At 50.8% G+C, this 16,584-nt stretch overlaps 1 protein-coding gene across 4 annotated transcripts; it reads left to right on the top strand.

The window, feature by feature from the left end:
• Positions 1–48: 48 nt before the first annotated feature.
• Cenpm (centromere protein M) lies at positions 49–10,980 on the top strand. 4 transcript variants are annotated; one of them, XM_029469439.1, is made up of 7 exons: positions 58–165; positions 575–654; positions 3,136–3,228; positions 4,726–4,805; positions 5,297–5,388; positions 5,682–5,735; positions 10,167–10,244. In XM_029469439.1, exons 1-6 carry the CDS (start codon positions 109–111, stop codon positions 5,727–5,729), a joined length of 450 nt encoding a protein of 149 aa, XP_029325299.1. In that variant the 5' UTR covers positions 58–108; the 3' UTR covers positions 5,730–5,735; positions 10,167–10,244. The 4 variants fall into 4 exon arrangements, with proteins under 4 accessions (XP_021039182.1, XP_029325299.1, XP_021039185.1 ...); XM_021183523.1 differs by lacking the exon at positions 5,682–5,735 and having other exon boundaries at positions 49–165; positions 10,167–10,980; XM_021183524.1 differs by lacking the exons at positions 58–165; positions 5,682–5,735 and adding an exon at positions 389–482 and having other exon boundaries at positions 10,167–10,980.
• The last annotated feature ends 5,604 nt before the right edge of the window (positions 10,981–16,584 follow it).

Below are 16,584 nucleotides of genomic sequence, written 5' to 3'. Positions count from 1 at the left end.
CAGAAAGCCCCGCCCGGACGTGCGTACTGCGCCCCGCCCACTAGAGGCGGGCCTTGCGACGGTTTGAAAGCGCCATGCGCTGAGCCGAGTGGCGCTGCTGCCGCTGAGATGTCGGTGCTGAGGTCGATGGACAAACTGCCCGACCTGAACAGGGCTACCGTCTTGGTAGGTGCGGGCAGCGCCCCTGGACCGGCTTCCCGCAGCCTAAGCCGGTGCCCTTCCTCAGCCTCAGCGCGCTCCGACAGCGGGGGGCGGGCGGACGGGCGCGTTACTCTGGACCAATCGGAGCGGCGGCTCGCGAGGCTGAGGGACGCCTCCACCAATAGGCGCGCGACTGATTTTACCACCGGCTGAGTGGGCGTTCCAGTTCGAACGTGGCTTTCCCGCGTTTCGAAGAGGAGGCCGGGCGGTCCCCCTCCGTGGATGGCTCCTTAGGGGTCCTCTTCTGAGGAAATGGCTCCCTCCGAGCCGCCTCTAACTGAGTGTGTACCCCCAGGAGGGATTCCGAGTGCGGGGCCCTCTAAAGGAGCCGCCCTGCTCGGGTCTCCATCTGCCTGGTTCTCTCCCTTCGCAGCTGGTGAGCACCGAGGATGCGCTTCTGCAGCAGCTGGCGGAGTCGATGCTCAAAGACGACTGTGCGTCCGAGCTGAGGGTGTAAGTTGCTGAGGTTGTAGCCTGAACTCTGGGCTGGCATGAGGGAAGGGAGCCTGCGGGAGAGAGGGCCCCGCTCCTAGCTGGCATCAGTCCTCCGTGATCCTGCCTATGGTTGTCGAGTTGGCTCCTTTACTGGTCTCTGCAAATGTTCATAGGTCATAACGCACGCCAAAAACACACTCACGGGTTGGGTATTTTCTCATTGACAAGGCTCGGAGTTTAGACGTCAGCATGTAAAAACAACAGGGGAGGTGTGTTTTGGTTTCCTTTCTCCTCTTGCTGTGATAAAATACCCCGACAAAAGCAGCTTCCTGGAGAAAGGACATGTTTGGCTTGCTCGTTGGTGCGGGAATTTGAAGCACTTGGTCACTGTATATCCACAGTCAAGAGGAAGCAGCGAACAAGCACAGGCTTGCAAGTTTTTATTTGGCTTTCTCCAAACTGAAGACAATTCAGAATTCTTTCCTAGGGGATTGTGCCACTTGTAGTGGGCCTTCCTACCTCAGTCCAATTAAGAAATTACAAACGAGGGCTGGAGAGATGGTCAGCCGTTAAGAGCGCTGTCTACTCTCACAGAGGTCCTGAGTTCAATTCCAGCAACTACATGGTGGCTCAAAACCATCTGTAATGGGGTCCGTTGCCCTCTGCAGGTGCATGCAGATAGAGTACTCACACATAAAATAAATATTTTAAAACATTACAAAGCATCTAGAAAGTTGAGACTCCCCAAGATGACTGACTCTAGGTTGTTTCCAATTGACAATTAAAAGTAACTATAACAAGGTGACCAGAACCCCAGGGGAGTAGAAAATAAACACCTTTTATCTTCCAGGCCAACATGAGAGGACACATTTGTAACCACAGCATTATGAGGTGGAGGCAGGAGGCTCCAGGCCATTCTCTGTTACATATCGAGTTCCAGGCCAGCCTGGGCTACATAAGACTAACCAACACAATAAAAGAAGGCTTCTGGTTCCCACCCCCAAACCACACACAATCAGCTTCTCAGGACAGAGATTTTGACTCTGGTTCACTGGGGAATCCTCAAGGCCTTATGCAGTAACTAGCACAGAGAAGATGCTCTGTTAATGACAGTTGGGTTTAATCTGGTTAAGTCATGATCCAAGAGATGCTGATGCTGTCTCGGGCTGGTACGAATGTAAGGGAAGGATGTCTGAGGAAGGCTTAGTGAGCTAGCCCAGGGAAGTGACATAGAAAGTGGCAAGGCTCCAAAAGCTTTGCTGGTGGCAGGAGGGTCTGGCATGGGATACCTGCAGCAACATTCTGAGAATTCTTTAGTGCCCCCAAATGTGGAGGAGCAGTAGTTGCTGTGTATTTTTCTAACCTCATCAAGCTTTTAGGCTTGAGAATATGAAATTCATTAACCCCAGCCCAATCTCATAACTCAGAAGTAGAACAGGATTTTTGAAAATTCATTTTTTCTTTTTTTGGTTTTTCAAGACAGAGTTTCTCTGTGTAGCCCTGGCTGTCCTGGAACTCACTCTGTAGACCAGGCTGGCCTCGAACTCAGAAATCTGCCTGCCTCTGCCTCCCAAGTGCTGGGATTAAAGGCATGCGCCACCATCGCCCGGCTTCATTTTTTCTTGAACAGTGTGCTTGAACAGTGTGCTAGCTACCAAAGAAGCCTCTTGGGCAATGTATATTTTATGTAATTTTTTTTGTAGGCATGGTGGCACAAGCCTGTAATTCCAGCACAGGAGGCAGAGGCAAAAGGATCAGGGGTTCAAAGATTAACTTCAACTAAGAAAGTAGAGGCCACACCAGGGCTGCATAATCCGTTTGGTATGAGGCACATATGGGTTCAGGTCTAAAATATGTATCTTTTAAAAAGTATGACATTTTTAAAAAATGAATGTTATACTTTTGGTTAGTATTCCTTGAAATATATTCTAAGAGGGTGTTTTGGGTTTATTTTTTTATGGGGGGAGGACTGAGGGGGTTCTGTATAGTCCTGGCTGTCCTGGAACTCACTTTGTAGATCAGGCTGGCCTGGAACTCAGAAATCTGCCTGCCTCTGTCTCCCAATTGTTAGGATTTAGTTGTGTGCCACCATGCCCTGCAATAAATGTTTTTTTTAAAAGTAAAGAAAACAAAGGAGAATGCCATATATACAAAGAATGGGTGGCAGAATTCAAGAAAAGCCTTCAGGTGGGTGTTTGGTAACTATAGAGAGCAAGCCCAAATAAAATAAAGGCTTAGCTGAGGTCACACAGCTGGCTAATGAAAACAGGTGGGTGGAACCCATTTCTGCCTCAGCCAGCAGGGTTTGAGTCCTCTTAGCACAGTAGTCCCTAACAGCCCCTTCTGGCAGAAGGAATCAGTCCAGAGAGGCTTGGGCAGAACTGGCTCCATCCTGCTGGGCTCCGTTCGAGGCAGCTTCTTTCGCTATAAAGGACTATGTGTGGCCAGTCACTGTGAGCTGGGTCTGTGTGTCTAATCCTGCCGTGTCTTGTTTTTCAGCCACTTGGCCAACTCCCTTCCTCTGCCCTCCAATGTGAACCGGCCCCGAATTGACCTGATTGTGTTTGTGATTAACCTGCACAGCAAATACAGGTGAGAGGCAGCACCAGGCTCTAGCTTGGGTGACCGCTAGAACAGTAATCTGGTGATGGGAAAGCAGGAGGCAGTGGGAGGCTGCCCAGGGCAAGGAGGGAGGACTTCGGAGTTTGAAAGACAAATCATGACAACATCACCCGTTCCTCTAGTTAATGTTCGCTGAGATGTACTGTATACACCTAACAACAGAGTAGAAAACACCTCTGCCCTTGGGGTCCTCCTAGCCCGTGTATGCCTGGGTACCACATGCATCCCTAGTTCCTGAGGGAGCTAAAAGAAAGCATCCTACCAGCTACAACTGCAGTTATAGACGGTCGCCGTCAGCTGCCATGCGGGTTCTGGGACGCAAACTCAGGTCCTAGGAAGAGCAGCCAATGCTCTTAACCTTTGAGCCAGCCCAGATTCCTTCTCTCATTTTATTTATTTTGGTTGTAGCACTGGTGATAGAACACAGGCCCTTGCGCCCTTGTGGGCAAGTGCTCTCCTGAGGTTTTCACTAACACTGGGGATTAAATTTGTAGATACACTAAACCATATCAAAACTACAACAGTCAGGAGTTGGACAGCATTTGAGAAAAATACTACTATTTTTAAACACACCATTGTATTTGCACATAAAAGAAAAGTCCACCAAGAGTTACACCCGAGATTGACAACTGTTTTTTCTGGAGAATTGGCAGCAGAGGGTGGTGCCGAGAGAAGGATTCTGTTTTTTCTCTCTCTTTTTAGCCTATGTGTGTGGGTATTTTGCCTGCATGCAAGTCTGTGTACAGTATGTGTGCAGGGCCCACTGAGGCCAGAAGTGGGCATTGGGTCTCCTGGAACTGGAGTTAGAGACAGTTGTGAGCTGCTATCATGGGCATTGGGGACTGGACCTGGGTCCCCGGAGGAACCGCAAGTGTTCTTAACCACTAAGCCACATCTCCAGCCCAAGAGAAGGTTATTGTTTATATGTGTGTGTTCATATTTGCTGCTTGGTTATTTTATAAACATTCATGAACTTCTAAGTAAAGGTAAATTTTAAATGGTATATGGAGCTGGACAAGTGGCTCGGTGGTTATGAAGTTTTGGATCCCGGCATCCACAAGAGGTTCACAGCCTTCTGTAAGTCCAGCTCCAGGAGACCTAGTGCCTCTGGCCTCCACGGACACCTGTGTTGGTGTACCTAAATTCATGGAAGCTCCTGCCTATGCGTACTGTAAAATAATAAAATAAAATAATAATAATATAATATCTTTTAAAAAATAAAAGCGCAGGGACTCCCGACATTTAGGGTATAGAGACTGCAAAGGTCAGATGGTCAAGGTCATCTTAAGCTAGCCCAAGCTACATGAGATCTTGACACAGAGCGTGTGTGTACACCCTATAAATAAATTTCCAAAAAAAAAAAAAGATTTTCCCCCAGATTTTAGCTCGGTGTTCTGGTGTGTGCCATAATTCCAGTGCGTATTTCTGTCTTGCGGTTGCTTTCTTGCCTGGCTTCTCCTGTCCCAGTCTCCAGAAAGTGGAGGAGTTTCTGCAGCACGTGGACAGCAGCTTCTTCCTGGGGAAAGTGTGCTTCCTTGTCACAGGGGGTAAGTCTGGCCCCTTCCTGTGACACCCCACCTAGCTAGAGTGGTCACACTTACGGACCCTTGGGGAGGTGGCCTGCAGAGAGGTTCTCCTTACCGGACTACTGACTTTTTAGAAATTTAGTTTTGTTGGGTTTTTTGGGGTGTTTTGTTTTGTTTTGTTTTTTGTAATTTTATGTACATGGGGTTTTTTTTTTTTTTTTTTTTTTTTTTTTTGGGGACACCAGAAGATGGTATGGGGTCCTCTAGAACTGTAGTTATAGACAGTTGCAGGCAGTTCTGAGCCACCGTAGGTGCTGGGACTCAAACCCGGGTCCTCTGGAAGAACAGTAAGTGCTATTAACTGCTGAGCCCTGTCTCCAGCCCCAGTTAAGAATGTACCTTTGAAGGTGTCCAGTGATGGTGCACACCCTTAATCGCAGCCCTTGGGAGACAGCTGGAGGTGGATCTCGGGCGGGTATAGCCTGAAGTGTGTGTGCCTGGCTTCTTTGCAGCGGGACGGGAAAGCCACTGCAGCGTCCACCAGAACACAGTTATAAAACTGGCCCACACCTACCGAAGCCCGCTGCTCTTCTGTGATTTACAGGTGAGAACCCTGCTCATTGAGGCCGTACTATATATAGTTCAGTACAAAGAAAGGGCGGTGAACAGACAGTGAGCATATCAGGACTGCTTTCTGAACGGTCCCCAAGTCTCCAGTTGAGATGGCACCTGATATGGAAGGAGCCGTGTGATTGTGGCTTGAGGCTTAGCTCAAGTCTTGTGGTGTGCTTGGAAGTCCCTGTTAAGATCCCACTCTCCTGCTGGAGGGTAAGTTCTTAGGAGATACAGTGTTGTGTCTGTCTCAGTAACCAGCGTATCCCCGTGTCTTCCCTGCAGTCAGAGTGCCTGATCCTAACCTCCACAGACCACAGACCTTGTCTGTAGTGTCAGGTAACGTCACAGGACAGGACACACAGCAAGTAATAGGGGTGTTTGTTAAATGGGCAGTTATGTCGCTGGGTGTGTTGCTTCCATTCTTATCCATTAGCTTCTGTAAGTGTGCTCACCAGTGAGCCCTGGCTGGCCGTAGAAGGCTGGTATGTGTTTTCTCTCTATTGTCTTTTTCTATTCACTTTTTATCCCGCTCACTGCCCCTCCTCCCAGTCACCCCCTCTCCCATTCTAATTGTTATTTTGTGTATGTGTTGTGAACACACTGTGTGATGGATCATGTACCTGCTCATGCCCAGAAGCCAGAGAAGGATATTGGGTGGCCTTTATCTCCATCTGCCTGGTTCCCTTGAGCAGGGTCGTCACTGAACATGGAGCTAGACTGATTGCGAGCAAGCCCCAGCAATCCTCCTGCCTGCCTCTGCTGCTCCCTTCCCTCCACAGCAGTAGAGTTACTGGCACGCACAGCCACACACAGCATTTGACATGTGTGCTAGGGTCTGGATACATGCTTATACAGCAAGCACACTTACCCACGGAGCCCCAGAAGTGCACACTCCGCTGACACGTGTTGTTATCCTACAGGAGTTAATGTACACTCCCTGGGAGGATTACTGAAGGTTCTCTGGGCCTGAGCTGTCCTACCCACGGGCCTGACTTCCTCAGTTGCTCCAAGGGATCTTTTTGTTAGTTTCAAGGTTTGAACAGTTAGATCCTGGATCTGGCACCTTTTCCCAAAGACAAAGTGGCTCAGTGAAAACCAAGTCAGGACAGAACTCCACACATTCTGTGTCAGGAGTTTCCTGTTATGGGGTCTCTGGTCTGTGCCAGTGATGGCAGACTTCAGGTGATCTATAAACTTAGATGGGAAGTAGAACTTAGCCCCTCCCTGAAGCCAGTCTTAGCTACTATGTGAGTTCCTTTCCTACCTTTATTCCCCCATCAGTACATAGAAAGAAGGACAGAGGAGAGAAAGGGGATATAGAGATCTCTGAATCCAATTTCTTTCTTCTTGTTTCTTCTTTGAGCACAACTACTAACAAACCCTAACCAATCTCCCTTAACAACCGACACCGCCCACCCCCGCTCCTCAGGCCGCTAGCATTTACATACCTTCTGAAAAGTTCCCAGAATTCCAAACATCACGCAATCTCAGAAACTGTCTGCAGCTGGCAAAACCACGCCTCTGCTAGAGCACAGGCAAATCACAGTCAGCTGCTGTGGACGCCTGAAGCAGCGCCACACCACTACACCTGGGATTAAGACAAAAACATTCTTATATTTCTATGATTTCTTTCTTTCTTTTTAAGAAACCCAAAACTCCAGAATTACCACACACACACACACACACACACACACACACACACACACAGAGAGAACCATACTAACATGTGACTTAAATTGAGCTCAATTAGCCAAGGGAGTCACAGGAAGAGCTAAGTTAGCAGTTACCAGCAGACAGTGATGCTTGGGCCGGTTGTTAGCTTATAGAGGACCTGAGTTTGGTTCTCAGCATCCACATAACAGCTCACCATTGTCTACAACTCTAGATGTGATACGCTTTTCTATCCTTCTCGGGAACCAGGCGCGCATGGTGCAGGATATACATGCAGGCAGGGCACCCGTGCACATAAGGGGCACTGATGCCTTGGCTTGCAGTTAGGGCCAGCCTCATCACTGCTGTGTTCTGTTGCTACACTGCCCCCTACATCACCCCGAGACCAAAGCACTAATCAAGGTTTATATTCCGTTCATCGAGCACCTGTCTTAGTCACAGTTGTTTTTAGAATCCCTGACTAGATCCAAGCTCTGCCTCCAAAGGTGGCACCCAGCGTTCCCAGCACACCGGAAGTGTCTCCCGTGCCAGGTTTTCCTCATAACAAAGCTCTGAGGAAACACTCCAGGAAGACTCAGCTTGTTCAGTCACACCGCTGTAAGTTAGGCCAGCCCGTTAGTCTGCAGCCGTTTTCCCATTGTGACCTGCTTTCTGTGAGTCACCTGGCACCCACCCCTCAGTAGTTTTGTTTTTTTACTGAAGAGTCATCTTTGCTCCATAACCAAGGTGGTGGCTATGGTGCCTGCTAATCTGGATGACAGGTGCTGCTGCAGTTTCCCATATGGCCACGAGGTGGCAGGCCACACCAGCTTTTGAGTTTTCATGGGGCGCGAGGACTGGACTAGAACAGAGATGTGGCTCAGCTGGTAAGGGCACTGCTCTCAGCCTGAGTCCTGTCCCTGGGACCTGTATGAAGAAGGAATGAGAGAGTGGACTCTTTGCAAGTTGTCCTTTGACCTTCATGCGTGGGTGGGTTTCTCTGTGTAGCTTTGGCTGTCCTGGAACTCACTCTGTAGACCAGGCTGTCTTCCAGTTCAGAGGTCCTCCTGTCTCTGCTGGGGTTAAAGGTCACCACTGGCCAGCCTTTTCCTCCCCCTCCCTATTAAATGTAATTTTAAAAAGAAAGAAAGGAAAGCCCTGGGCCAGGTGTGTAGAGGGGAGCAGAGACTCCTGTGTGTTTCTAGTTGGCAGCAGGGCTTCCGATCCCTGCGCAGAGGCAGGCCTTCATCCCTCGATGAAGAGCCCATCTTTAGACCGGCGGTCCCCGCAGGCCTCTGAGTAGCCTTCTCAGAGCATGCACTTTGTCTTACCAAGTTGGAACCTCAACATATTTGGAGGCCTTTGTGTAACAAGAATTGCTAGTTGTCTTTTGTAGGAGGGAAATACTCTAGGGTAGTGGTTCTCCACCTGTGTCTCCTGCCTACCTGATATTTATATTATCATATAGACAGTAGCAAAGTTACACTTATAAAGTAGCAGTGAAATCAGTTTATGGTTGGGGGGTGGGGTCACCACAACATGAGGAGCTATATTAAAGGGTTGCAGCATTAGGATGGCTGGGACCCACTGCTCTAAGAGGTGTGTGATTCCCCCAGTGTCAGTTGTCTACCAACAGGCCCTGTGCTAGTGCTTGGCACACAAATCCAGCAAACACTGGCCCAGTCTTGTCAGAATCTAGCCCGGCAGAATATGTCTTCCCATATGACGTGGGCAGTCCTGGCTGTGGTCAGAATGGGCGGGGCATGTCTGCACAGGGCGTGAGTGACAGGAGGCAGCTGTGGCGCTCAGGCTAAAGCAGCGGGAGGTTGAGGAGTCAGACCTTTGAGGAGGGCGACTGAAAATGCCTCACATGCACAGTGTGCCTTAGTACCGCTGTAGGCATTAGAGGCACTGCACAGAACAGTATATACGTATATACATCCTGACTGTGCTCTCGGCAGGCCACTTGTGCTTGCTTGTTTGTAAAGTAAGAGAGAGTGACTCGGATGGGAGCTAAGGCTGTGGCTTCATGGGCAGAATGGATACCGAGGCAGGAAAGAGCTCGTGTCTCGGCAGTGGACGTGGTGCAGTCTACAGAAGAGTGCTGTCAGAGCAGTAAATGCAGAGGCCTAGAGCTTGCTCGTGTGTCTAGGGGCCTTTGGAGAGGCCGGGGCAGGAGTAGCTGAGTTCTGGGGTGGGGTCGGGGGTGGGGAGCAGTGGAAAATGTTAGCAGTGATGGTCAGGTCCTAGAGTCGGTAAAGACTGGCTCTTACTTGGAATGAAACTGGAACTGCTGAAGTTTGGAGCCTAGGAGACATGTGGCTTTGCTCTGGCTGTGAGAGAGATGAAGAGAGAGAGAAGGGCAGAAACGATGACAAGGTTTAGAGATTTTTCTGGAAGGGTTGAGTGGCTTGGAGTCATTGGTGTCCAGGGGAGAGTGACACGGAGTGGCCCATAGTCCTTGCTGTTTCCTGGACATTCAACAGAAAGTGCTGGCGGACAGATGTGAGGTGACAGGAAGACAAGTAAGGGACAACTGAGGTTTCCGGCATGACAGCTGGTAGCTGGTAGCATGGCACTGCCTGTAGAGATGAGGCAGGGTTGCAGGGAGTCAGTGACAGGCTGACAGTGCCCTGGGGCCGCTAGTGGGGCGCCGTTTGCTTTTCCGAAAATGTCTGCAAGTGTCTCTTACTTGCCCAGAACTCACTGGTTCAGGGCCCGGACAGCTTCACCCCCAGCTACACTGGGCTCTCCACCCCAATAAAGGGGTCACCTGTAGGTGACACATCCTGTCCATCCTCTTCTGTCCCTGTGGCTTCCTGCAGTGCCTGTCAGTGGCTGGAACTAGCAGTGGTTGAGGTCCAACCTATGCAGTGACTTCTCTGTGACCCTGTGCTTGACAGTGTCCTTGGCCTTAGCAGTCTTGCTTGTCAAGTCCCCCATTTCCTCTTGATCGGTGCTCAGTATCTCTGGGTTTGAAGAGTGAGGTAGGAAGCTGCCTGGTGTGCCCTTAAGGTGCCCCTGCTTCTCGTCCTCCAGCTCCATCTGAGAAGCTTCTCAGAGTGTGTCCACCGGGCCAGCCACCCCCTCACTGCTGTTCTGTGCTCTTCCCTGAAGGTGGAAAGCTTTCGTGCAGCCATGGCGCGGCGCCTGGTGCGCATTCTGCAGATCTGCGCTGGCCACGTGCCGGGCGTCTCCGCACTGAACCTGATGTCCTTGCTGCGGAGCCCCGAGAACCCCCCATCCAAGGAGCTGTGAGCACTGCTGCCCTCCACACGTTTGCTGCCAGTTCCAAAAGCAGCCACTATTGGCGAAGACCAGTCAGGGCCTGACAGGCCCAGAGGCAGCCTGCTCACTGCAGGACTGAGCTCCACCAGGGAGGTCTGCTGGGCAGGAGTCGGGGAGAGAGCCCAGCGAGACCCCAGCAGCCTCCCGTTTCTCGTCTCACCCCACAGAGGTCCCATCTGCGCCTGTCTACCATCATAATCCACCTAAGATTTTAGAACAAAAAGCCTTGGCTTTAAAAAGAAAGAAAGAAAGAAAGAAAGAAAGAAAGAAAGAAAGAAAGAAAGAAAGAAAGAAAGAAAGAAAGAAAGAAAGGAAATGTGTTGTAGATGCAGAAACTGACTCAGTACAATTGCGGGGGCAGAGTGTGGCTTCCAGGAGCCCAGGGAAAATGTCATGTCCAGGCCCTGCGTTTCTTCCAGCCTGGCTGTTGTATTCTGGTGCCCGTTTTTCCTGTAAGTGGAGCTGGTTCTACTCACGTTGAGAGGATTGAAGGAAATGACAGGTGGCTTGCTGCCCAAGACCACATTGCTCCCTACAACTTGTCGGTCTCTCTTGTAGATCACACACAGTGTCATGCCTCACACTGTAACAGCAAGGCCATCAGCAAGCTACCAATCACATTAAAAAAAAAAAAAAAAGCAATCCAGCCAGTGGTGGCGCTCGCCTTTAACCCCAGCACTTGGGAGGCAGAGGCAGAGGCAGGCGGATTTCTGAGTCCGAGGCCAGCCTGGTCTACAGAGTGAGTTCCAGGACAGCCAGGGCTACACAGAGAGACCCTGTCTCAAAAAAACAAAAACAAAACAAAACAGACTGAGCTATTGGGTTTCTCTGTGTAGCCCTGGCTATCCTGGAACTCAGGCTGTAGACTAAGCTGGCCTCGAACTCGGAGATCCACCGACCATTGCCTCTCGAGTGCTGGGATCACAGGCATGTTCCACCACTGCCTGGCAGTGACTGAGCTGATTTGTAAAGCCACTCTTACATCAGGAATGACAGCTGCAAGGTCGGAGTGTGACAAGTGACGAGCTAACTGTAGCATTGCACACTGGATCCAAAGAGAAGGTTGTAAAAGAGCTGGGTTGGTCCTGTCAGCCCCATCAAAGTTCCCGATGCTTCAGAAGGTGGCTTAACACCTTCTGATCTGGGGGTGCTGTTGAGGGAGCAGGGGAGCCAAGTCCTGAGCTCACCACACTCAGATGACAAGGACCATAGCTCCTTCCAGAACGTCCCAAGGCCCTGCCCCTACTGTGAAGTTAGGGTCATTCTTACCTCTCTGGGTTTTGTTTTGCTTTTGTTTTTGTTTTCTTCAAGACAGGATTTCTCTGTGTAGTCCTGACTGCTGGACCAGGCTGTCCTTGAATTCAGAGATCCACCTGCCTCTACCTCTTGAGTGCCAGAACTAAAGGCAAGCGCTACCACACCTAGCCCGAAGTACGTTTCTGTCTTGAAGGTAGCCCCCTGCATCCCAGTTTTGTAGGTTCCCTTGAGGCCACACAAGTCACCTGACACTTGCAGAGTGCTTCACACTTCACAGGGCTGTGCTCTCGCAGCGGCAGCTCCTGTCACCCTCCCAGCAGGCCTGCAGGGTTCATGAGAGCCAAAGGTGTACCCATAGGGGCACACCCTGCATTGCCCTGAGTTCTGTGTGGTCCAAGAGGATCTGAGATGGGAACACAGGGGTTTATGCCTGAGAAAGCAGCAGTCCTATGAGCTGAAAAACCTCCCTCACCGCAGACTGCCAAGGTGCTCTGGTTCTGTCAGTACCACAGGTCTGAAGCAGGGGACCAACTCAGGCGACCCTGACAAGACAGTCATTGGGGGCGGGGGGAACAGCACAGATGGATCCAGAAATGGGAAGGCTGCAAGCAAATGAGAACACGTGCACTGTCCCTAGAGATGGACTGGAAGGCCAGCCTTCTCTTAGGGACTAACATTGTCCCCAGACAATGGTACTGTGGTACCCTGGGTCCTAAAGTGGGGTCGGGGGAAGGGGTGCTGCTGGAGCAACATCTGAGCTAGAGAAAGCATGGGGACACTGTTATGTCACCTTTTGCTGACAACAGGAAGCTGCTCTCCTCTTACCCCCTCTGCTAGTGTGATGTGCACATCTCTGCCTCAGGTCCCTGTGCCACGTTTTCTTTGCCACCTGGTGCCATTTAACAAGAGAAATGGCATCACATTCTCCAGCGAGGGCCTGGGAGCCTTCCAGGCGCTGAGGAGCTTCAGGCTGTCGCCGCTGCCAGCTCCCTGCCAAGCTTGGCAGGGATCGTGGAACTAGAGGCACCTCTCTGGGGTTTGGGCTGGCCTGCCGTTGATGCACAGCAGAGCTGAGTGACACTTAAATGGCAGGCAGGTGCCCTCAGACCTTACCAAAGACATCGGGAAGCAGTTGCTCCTGGCAGTATGTCTGACTGAGGACATGACACTGGTGTACCCAGGACTGGGGCCTGCTGCTGAAGTGGAGTTGTTGGGTGACTCGGACCCAACTGACCCTAGAAGCTACCAGGTGCCTGCTACCTGTGTTAGGACTAAGATTCTCCCGAGAATTTAATTTACATCACAGGTTCCCCAAGCTAGGCTACCTGCTATGAGCAGTTCTTAGACCCCTACAGGAAGCCCAGCTCTCTGCAGGAGGATGCAGAGACACAAGAGTTCTGGCAGCTGTCCAGTGGGACTTCTTGTCCCTGCCTTAGTGATGGTGGCTGGCCATTCCTATAGAGACAAGGACTCTGCAGAATGGCATATCCAGTAAGCTCCACCTGGCTGGATGTGGTAGCCAGCAGACATGAGAGGGACTAGTTTTTCAGGCCAGCCTGGGCTACAGCATAGAACCAGCTCATAAGACAGGGAAGGCTGATGGGATGGTTTGTAGGCTAGAAGTATTTGCTGTTGAGTCTGTCTTCCACATAAAGGTAGGAAATAACACATTGAAACTTGTCCTCTAGCCTCACATCATTCAATATTAATACATTTTGCAAGGGGTGGGGGCGTAGCTCAGTTGGTAGATGCTTGCCGTGTGTGTGTGTGTGTGTGTGTGTGTGTGTGTGTGTGTGGTGTGTGTGTGTGTGTATAAGAAACCCTACTTCGGACCACAGTGTGTGTGTGGTGTGTGTGAGAAACCCTACTTCGGTCCACAGTGTGTGTGGTGTGTGTGTGTGAAACCCTACTTCGGTCCACAGCACCATATGCAGGCATAGTGACTCAAACCAGTAATCCCAGCTCTCAGGGAGGTTCAGGGTCATCGACGATGTAGTTCATTTGAGGCCAGTCTGGGCTGCATGAGACCCTATCTGATACAAACCAGGGCTGTCAAGGCAGGATGGCTCAGCTGGTAAGAGTGTTTGCTGCCAGGCCTGATGCCCTGAATTTCATCTCCAGAACTCCTGCAAATTGTCCTTTGACCTACCTGTGCGTGTACATGCCCACCCCACCCCCAAATGCCATTTATAAAAATACAATTCAAAACAAAACACTTAACAGCGCGTGCACACACACTTCAACAGAGGCCAGGGCTGCTTAGCCACAGGGGCAGTAGTGAAGAGAGAAAGGACCAGGTCTGCGAGGCTCACCAACAGGCTGCCTCGTGCTTGTGAGTACAGAGGTCAGTTTCAGTGTCTTCCTCTGCTGCCTTATTTTTGAGTCAGCCTCTCTCACAGAGCTCGAAGTAATTATCCAAGGTAGCATCACACCCCTCATGCCTTGGTACCCTCCTTGAGTTTTCCTCCACAGCCCTTATTACCCTCCACCTACTAGAATGGTTCCTTGCTGGAATTTGGCTCTATGGGCTGCCTGATGCTGCTTGCTGCTCCAGGACTTACTGGGTGTCTGGTACGTAGTGGGTACTTCCCAGATGGTGAAGTAGCCATCCGTGGGGTCTCCAGGAGGCCCAGAGCCCAACCACAGGTCATTCCACAAGCTGGGGAAGCTCCCACTCCTCCACCACAGCCTCACTGCAGGTGCACAGCTGCCTATTGGGGCCCCTGGGTGGGACTTGACGCTGCAGCCAAGAGGCTGAAGGTCTGTGGTCTCTTGTCTAGTACTGAAGGCCCTGTGTCCCCACACCAAGGCCAGGCTTACAGAATGACAGAACTGGAACCCAGTGCAAAGTGGGTGTGTAGGGAGAGGGGGCTGGGCATGAGTAGCCCAGGCTGTGGAGAGTGAATGGGGCATTGCTTCCTGGAAAGGCATGGCCTGCCATTGACTGGCCTGGGCTCAAAAGAGAAGAGGCAGAGGCCTCCCTGACCACTGTTGTGCCCGGGGCTCCTGCTGCAGACTCTGTCCTGATCGCCCACCATTCCCATCCCTCTTCAGTGAACGGAAAGCCTGACATTGTCCTTCCCTCTGTCTCCACTGAAGGGGACTTTCCAGGATCATCCCCATTTCTCAGAACTAGATACAAGACGGGGAGGGCAAGGGAGCGTCTCCTCTGAGAACTGGACACTGAGAAACAGGGTGGGGCTGGAAGGGTGCACGTGAAGATCCTGGGCACTGGGAAGGCCCCACGGCAGTCCATGTTATGACTCATGTCTCAAATGAACAAAAAGCCATCGAGTGTGTCCCTGGGGCTGTTCAGGGAGCACGGGCACTGGGGGACTGCCACCACTTCAAACCCAGAAACTCTGGTGTTGATGGGCTCTTAATGAGCCGGCAGGTATTAAAGCTAAAACTGGCCTTGCTGCTTGAGAACACCCCAGGCAGGTCTCAGCAGTTTCACATGCGGATCTGGGAGGTTGGGCCTCTCTGTCCCCAGGGACTGCCTCCCCAACCCTCACCACACTGGGCTTGTCCCACAGACACAAAGTAGCCTTACTTCCCTGACCCTGTCTCTGAAGCATGAAGGACGTGTAACAGGCTCTGCAGTCAGGTGGGTGCAGACCCCCATCAAGGCCTTTGTTCCTGCTGGTGCATCCTGTAAGAGCTCTCTGCCCCTGAAAGCCTGTGTCTTCCTCGGAAACTGGGTAGGTTTTCAGGGCAAGAATTCCAAACCCTACCCCCACCCCGAAATGAATTACCTTTGGGGAAGAAAAAGTCTGGTGTCAGGGACTTTAATCCCAACACTGAGAAGTGGGAGAGGCAGGTGGATCTCTGAGAGGCCTCTAATCTGGGCCTAGAATGCCCTTAGCTCTAGCACTTGGTGAAAAGGCCAGGAGTTCAAGACCACCCTTGGCTAAATTGTGAGTTCAAAGCCAGCGTTTAGCAAATGAAAAGGTGGAGACCAGCAAGACAAAAATTTGATTAAGAAGCCGTTTCAGCGACAAAGTCCCTTTTTTTTTTTTTAATTTTTTTTTTTTTTTCAAGACAGGGTTTCTCTGTATAGCCCTGGCTGTCCTGGAACTCACTTTGTAGACCAGACTGGCCTTGAACTCAGAAATCCGCCTGCCTCTGCCTCTGCCTCCCAAGTGCTGGGATAAAAAGGCGTGCACCACCATGCCCGGCATTTTTTTTAATTTTTATTTTTGGTTTTTCAAGATGGCTTCTCTGTAAGCCCTGACTTTGGTGGAGCTCACTCTGTAGACCAGGCTGGCCCCCTAAGTGCTGGGATCGAAGGTGTGTGCCACCACCACCTGGCTTCAAAGATCCGTCATTTTATATTCAAGAATATGATATGAACAGGCTGTTAAGAGGTGCTCACTTCATGAGCCGGCCACCTGAGCGTGCCTCCGACAATTCTCGAGAGCTGCCCTCTGACATGGTGTGCACCTGGGCACACGTGTGCTTCGCTCACACATGTCATACACACAATAATAAAATAAAATTTTGGTGTTTTGAAGCAAGGGTTTTGTGTAACCCAACCTGGCCTTGGACTCCTGATCCTCCTGCCCCATCCTCCACCCCCCAAGGGCTGGCTCTCTGGATACCATCTGTAGCAGCATGGGAAGGAAAGAGAAGAATGCACTGAAGTCCTATCAAAAGTTTGAAGTAAAAATTGCACTTTTTGGTTTTTCTTAATGGGTAAAAGGTTGGGCTGCTGGGATGTCCCTGTAGGCCCAGCTACAAAAGAGGCAGAGGTAGGAAGCTTGCTTGAGCCCTGAAGTCTGAGGCCAGCCTCGGCACCAAGGCAAGATCCTGTCCTAAACAGATATATAAATAACGTTTTAAAAGAAAAAAAAAAAAAAAAAAAGCAGGGGCTAGAGAGCTGGCTCAGTGGTTAAGAGCACTGGCTGCTCTTCCAGAGGTCCTGAGTTCAATTCCCAGCAACCACATGGTGGCTCACAACCATCTGTAATGGGATCCAATGCTGTCTTCT

The sequence above is a fragment of the Mus caroli genome, chromosome 15, assembly GCF_900094665.2.
Source record: "Mus caroli chromosome 15, CAROLI_EIJ_v1.1, whole genome shotgun sequence".
NCBI lineage: Eukaryota > Metazoa > Chordata > Mammalia > Rodentia > Muridae > Mus > Mus caroli.
Note: the sequence above shows the minus strand (reverse complement) of the source record. Positions and strands in the feature narration are given on the sequence as shown.

What these genes read in the sequence shown, in the direction of transcription:
- Cenpm (XM_021183523.1), top strand. Translation starts at nt 109, where the DNA reads ATGTCGGTGCTGAGGTCGATGGACAAACTGCCCGACCTGAACAGGGCT. An exon ending in AACCTGCACAGCAAATACAG is followed by an intron (nt 3,229 to 4,725) that starts GTGAGAGGCAGC and finishes CTCCTGTCCCAG; the next exon opens with TCTCCAGAAAGTGGAGGAGT. An exon ending in GTGCTTCCTTGTCACAGGGG is followed by an intron (nt 4,806 to 5,296) that starts GTAAGTCTGGCC and finishes GCTTCTTTGCAG; the next exon opens with CGGGACGGGAAAGCCACTGC.